The 6,000-nt window shown below is 39.3% G+C and overlaps 1 protein-coding gene across 1 annotated transcript in view; it reads left to right on the top strand.

Moving 5' to 3' along the window:
* LOC101852934 (40-kDa huntingtin-associated protein) overlaps nucleotides 1–6,000 on the top strand; it is a 28,391-nt gene that overhangs the window by 15,301 nt on the left and 7,090 nt on the right. Inside the window, exons 5-8 of the mRNA XM_005100111.3 lie at nucleotides 1,281–1,349; nucleotides 2,535–2,597; nucleotides 5,345–5,402; nucleotides 5,782–5,844. Of these exons, the coding sequence (XP_005100168.1) occupies nucleotides 1,281–1,349; nucleotides 2,535–2,597; nucleotides 5,345–5,402; nucleotides 5,782–5,844 (253 nt within the window). The remainder of the gene's footprint in view (nucleotides 1–1,280; nucleotides 1,350–2,534; nucleotides 2,598–5,344; nucleotides 5,403–5,781; nucleotides 5,845–6,000) is intronic.

Genomic DNA, 6,000 nt, shown 5'->3' with positions numbered 1-6,000 from the left:
TACAGGTAAAGGGGAGGGGCAGCTGGATAAGCGTAGATATTGAGAACCATGATAGGATAATTTGTGAAAATGGCACGCCTCATGCCACTATGCACTGTGATAGGTCATCAAGGTTAACCACACTTTGCTCGCCGTATGTCATAAACCCACCAAGGGGTCACATCAGTTCATTTTAGAGTGGAGGGAGACCATTTTACCGATTGTGAGCCTTAACATGGGTCACCATAGATTCTTCCCTGGGTTCGTTGGTTAAGATCCCGGTTCGCTTAAGATCCCGCATTTCTTGGCTCCCGAGCACCGGGATCTTAGGCGGAGACTACTTTATTGTATTCTATTTTTGAGCTCTCTGTTCAAGATTTGCAGATTTTCAGTGTCACTGCGTCTTGCCCTCCCACAGTTTTTACACCTCTCACACTGAATAGGTCTACTTGAGACATTCATGTTATTACTCTATTTTTAGTTAGAGTAATAATTTTTATCTTTTAGGTATATTGTATAAACCTTGACACCCAAACTGGTTCTTGACAGTGGATATTCTGGTTCTAGGCCTTTTCTCAGGCTCAAAGCAAGATTCATTTTTATATAGTTTATATAGGGGAATATGATGAGGGGAAAATATAAATAAGTAAGAACTGACTGCAATACCTAAGTCACAGTATGCCAGTGCCACACTGACATGTTGCTGACTGGAATGTACCTACATGCGTGCGTGCGCACCATTCTGTGTATATATTAATAAATAATATATAAATGAAGCATGCACAGTCATTGTTATGTAACATGCCCTGGAGAATGGATGAGGCCCCCCCACCGGAAAATTGAGAAGCCGGGTTGGCAGTCATCCTGTGAACAGTTTTTGTAGGGAAATCGAAACTATGATATGATTCTTTTCGGACAAGTGTAGACCTTCGAAAATAGGCTTTTGTCATGAATTTCTTGACCAAATCTCCTTGAATTAAAAAAATTTCTCCTTGAAACCTCCTTGAAATGTCCTTGAATTTGGTGGGAAGTTCATGGCAGGAACCCTGATCTTAGAACGGCGCGCTCATATGACCTTAGCAGTTGCGAGCGCCGTAAAACCCTATACTATACATATACATACAAACTTAGAACAATGGTTGCTGGAATGGCTAATGTATACTTTCAGATTGTTTTTGGAAAGTTATAGACATAGTCATAGTTACCGGCCCATCCCTTTTCACTTTTCTTCTAATCATTGTGTTTGGTTATATAGTGTGATGTCAGTTTGTTCACAATAGTGTCTCTGATGTGTCTTGCAGGTACACATAGAGAACAAGCAGATTGCCCTGGCTGCTTCACTGTGCCTGGAGGTGGGCAATGTTCTAAGGGTGAGTGGCCACATGCAACGGATGGTGGGCTGTTCCAGGTGTATCATGTTTGTGGATTCTGAACTTTTGTGTGATTTTCATGAGGTCTAACCTGTATTCAGTATGTGTATGTGTGTCTATGTACTCACATTATTATTTATTATATTTTTTATAATGCTGTACTAGACAGATGCCCACCTCTCCCAGTGGGTTGGAGAAATAACATTTATGGAGAGTGGATGTGTTTGATGATGTTGGCCTTACGAATTTCGGAAAGAAGTGTTACACTGTTTTTTTGCCTAATGGTATAGTGCAGTAAAAAATTCCAGAACTATCGAACATAGACTCTCCAGCTTTTGCACTATGACATATATCAATTTGTCTTAACAGATCAATATTTTTGAAAACTTCTGTTGGCCATATTCTAGAAGATTCCTTAATAAATGCTAATAAAAAAATACAAGTGGGTGGTTTCTACAGATTTTAAAAGGTCTACAGCTGGGGCAATATCACTTTTAAAAGCAGGTCCGTCAATTTTTTTCTAATCACGAATTATGCTTATTGAACACTTGTTTTGAGAAACTTTAGTGCAAAAAATGTGTTCACTTTAGAATTAATTTCTTGTAACAAGTTTTGCCACTAAAAAGGGTCACTGATTAGTTGTGAAGCAGGCCATATGTGCATGCAAAGTGTGTGTGAAAAAATGGAAGTGCTGTGACGTGAACAATCCCATTTTCCGGGTGACGGAGTATTTTATATAAATTAATGAAAAAAATTGTTTAAATATAGCCTCTATTGTTGTGGAAAAATATAATTAAGCTTAGACAAAATGACACCAACTGCTATGCAAGGTATGGGTGACATTGGCCTACCTGAAAAAGAGATATTTGAGGATAAGTTGCGCCACAAATATTTGACTGCTCTATAGTTGTGTTGCTAATGCTGTCCGGATGATACTGGTTATGTGGCCGACACTGGTCTTGTGATAGCTCTGCAAAATGTGTGAAACTGTATTGGTCTAACACCTCTTGCAACACTACGTTTTTTTAAGAGGCAGTGATAGTTCTGAAAGTCCTTCCCATGATAGGCCTCGTGAAGCTAGTAGATGCTGTAGATATGACCTTTGTGGTGTCAGCTAGCTGTAGGCTTTTGATTTCAGTCATGTGATGGACATCATTTCTTATGTCTCTTTTTTTTTCTCTCCAGAAAGTAAGCAAACCTGGGGAGGCTATTGTCCACTTTCAGCGTGCTGCGGAGCTACAGTCACAGGTGCGACATTTGTGTTTATATGTGTACGCATGTGTGTGTTGATGTGTGTCTGCTTAAATGTGTTTGTGAGTGTGCAAGTGGGATGTTTGTATTTGTGTGAATGTTGTGCTTTTGTAGTGTATAATGTATGTCTTGGCACTTACTTGTATGCATATATAGATGTATGTTTTATTTGTCATAGCTTTGCAAATCAAAATCCTTTTAAACAATGTGCTACTTTCTGTGATTCTAGTGTAAAGGTCTGAGCTGGTCACAGTTTGCTTTTTTGTTAAATCTGATATATTGTTATTAAAATTTGTGTTAATTTTATTGCAAGAAAAATGCTTAACTCCATTTGACCATGCATTACAGAGTGAGCTAAAACAAGTTTGGAGTTACGCCTTTTTCTTACGCAAGTGATGATATGAAAAATTATGCACCTCTTGCCTGTATCTGAATCGAAGGTTCGTTTTTCACAGGATTTGATGTTATCTTGTTGTAGTCAGGTAAACTTGTGTTTGATTGGCGATGGGTGGTACCTTGTGATGTTTTCTATTTTAAGCAGTAAATCTTAATGGGAGTGCTTATTTAGGCCACATATGGCCTAAATAAGGTAAGGAGGGGGGTTTAGCTTATTTAGGCCACAGTGGACTGTGGCCTAAATAAGGTAAGGGAGGGGGGTTTAGCTTATTTAGGCCACACATGCTCAAACTACCGTTTTCAGGCAACTGAGTTCGTTCCACTTTCATAATGGTGAACCTTTCTCATTTAGTATGGTTTTGTCTCAGTGTACAGCTTATAGATCATAATCATAATGAATATTGTAAAGAACAAAGCACAATACGCACAATTTTGCTCAATCCCAATGGTTTGAATGAGGGCCAGATTTTTCCTTCATGGAGGGGCAAAAGCTAGGCTACCATTTTGGCACACTTTGGTCAAGTGAAAAGGTCAAATCCTCCGAATGGACTTCCGGGGTAAATTTGGGGTATAAAAAGTGTGTACACTACGTGGCTGAGTCAAAGTTACACTGGTCTAGCTTTGCCTGAGTGACACTCTCTCGTACTGTCTCGTAGTAGTACATGTAGTAGTAGTAGCAAAGATCGTGTAGAGAATCTTTGGTAGTAGATTCTATCTAGTAGGCAGTTTAGTGAACGTGCTCGCGGCAGGGCGAATTGGCCTCGATAAGCCCCGACGTAGACTTTTGTGATCGGCCACGAAGCCTCGTGTTTTGTGGGTCTAGATCTAGATCTAAACAACTCAGTGTTAATCGCACTGCCACATCCGACAGGCCTAGATCTACATCTTAAGGTTTACAGCGGTTTGTTTGGAAAAGAAAGATCATCAAAATGGTTAAATTCGCGTGAAAATCGATTCGGTAGAACTAGAACTATTAAAATTTGCTTCTGAAAACAAGGCAATTTTTATACGAAGGCCATTTTTATAACTCGATGAAATAAAAACTACTGGCTGTGTACTGTGTTATTCTGTATAAATTATTAAACTTCAGGACGTATTATTATTTTCCAGCATCTTTTGACGCCTGAGCTGTAGAGGTTGAAGTTTTCACAACACTAATAGATCTAGTAATAGGGCTTTCCGTAAAAAATGCATAGATCTACAAAAGCCGAACCACCGAATCGACCGGTCAGCGACCCGGGCACCTCGCTCTCCTCTGCACACTGATAATGTGTTGCTTCGGTATCGCATTATTCAACTATTAATACATGCGGCTATGGCAATTGGGATGTACTGACTGACAAAAAATTCAGTTTTGTTTTTATTTTACCATATATTTGACTTTAATAGTGCAGGCGATAGCTAGATCTAGATTCCCTGTTTAGAATCAGTAGTAGCAGGCCTATGCTAGAAGCAGCCAGAGAGCCTACAACTGCTAGATCTAGATCTAACTTACTTTTTGCTATGCCTTTGGGCTTTGGAATTGAAATAAAACGAATTGCACAGTTCTAGTTATTTTTAGATTCAGCAACTAACTGTATTTCCAGAGTTAATAATAACAAATCGCAGCATAACTATCACTTTTACTTTTATTACAGAAATTAGATCCAACTTTTTTTCTAAAATCTGTTTTGCGCAAACTTAGGATTTTCTCTACTTGTAGAGCACAGAATTTACATTGTAAGCCTTCGCTCAGTCTTTTAGTATACATAATAAAATGCACACACACACACACACACACACACACACACATATAAATACAGTGGCGGCTTGTGGTTTATAGAACTGACCGGCGGTCATTCACGTAGACTATTTTTCCCTCCCCCACCCCCTTCCTTCACAACACACACATACAAACACACTATTACATTTACTCTCTCTCTCTAGATCTCTCTCACCACAACCACACACAAAACAAACACATACACACACACTCACACACACACACACACAGACACACAACTCTTACCCTTGGTCCACTTTTCATTTAGTATCATCCTCTATTTTAAAATAATCCCCTGCACTAAATAAAAAGATCAGTAGAATCTCGACCTTCCGAATCCATGGTTAGTTCAAGAAATCTACTATAAGATGTGGCCTAAATAAGGTAAGGGAGGGGGGTTTAGCTTATTTCGGCCACAGTGGACTGTGGCCTAAATAAGGCAAGGGAGGGGGGTTTAGCTTATTTAGGCCATATGTGGCCTAAATAAGGTCACCCAATCTTAATAATTTTGCACTTAAGAGAAATGTTACCCTTTTGCTTTTGTGCCTTTGGAATTCTCTTCATCTCCCTCACAAACTTGTTGCAGAGTGCACTGGATTGTCTTGATGCTTTAAACATGGTGGCCAAGTGCAAGATGGAGTCGAGTAAGTTGGATAATATCTCAGGACGCTGACAGGCAAAGAGTTGTCGATGTTGTGTTATTATTATGTAATAATTAACACCCACTTGACGCCCTACTACCTAACCCATTTAAGATGGGTGTCTTCATAGACTGTCAATCTAAAATACTCATTTTGTTTGACCTGTCAATGTTTGGAAATTATCACTGATAGTGATATAATGTCACTGGAAACATGCCAATATCAGAAGGATGTGCCCTATGTTCTGACATTTGCCTTTGAAAGGACATCTAGAATTAGATTTTTGTGAATTTAGCTGATTTGATTTTACAACATCATCACAAGGAGTCAATGTTGAAGTGTGTCATAAATGTTTTTGTTTCTGTTGTTTGATTCTATTCAGGAGACTATGAAGGAGCCTTGGCTGTTCTCACAGAAATGGCATATCTGGCTCATGAGAGAGGAGGTAAGTGTCCTTTCCCCTGCTTCTTTTTGTCTGCTTATCTTTGTGTTTTATTCTCCTTTTTGTACTGTGAACGGCCCTGATTTGTTGCAGTTGTTGTATTTATTTTGGCGGGCGGTTGGAAGGTGCCACCGGTCGGTCTTACTTCTTTGCTCTCCC

The sequence above is a fragment of the Aplysia californica genome, unplaced genomic scaffold (genome assembly GCF_000002075.1).
Source record: "Aplysia californica isolate F4 #8 unplaced genomic scaffold, AplCal3.0 scaffold00236, whole genome shotgun sequence".
Classification (NCBI taxonomy): domain Eukaryota; kingdom Metazoa; phylum Mollusca; class Gastropoda; order Aplysiida; family Aplysiidae; genus Aplysia; species Aplysia californica.
This window is presented reverse-complemented; position numbering and strand designations above follow the sequence as displayed.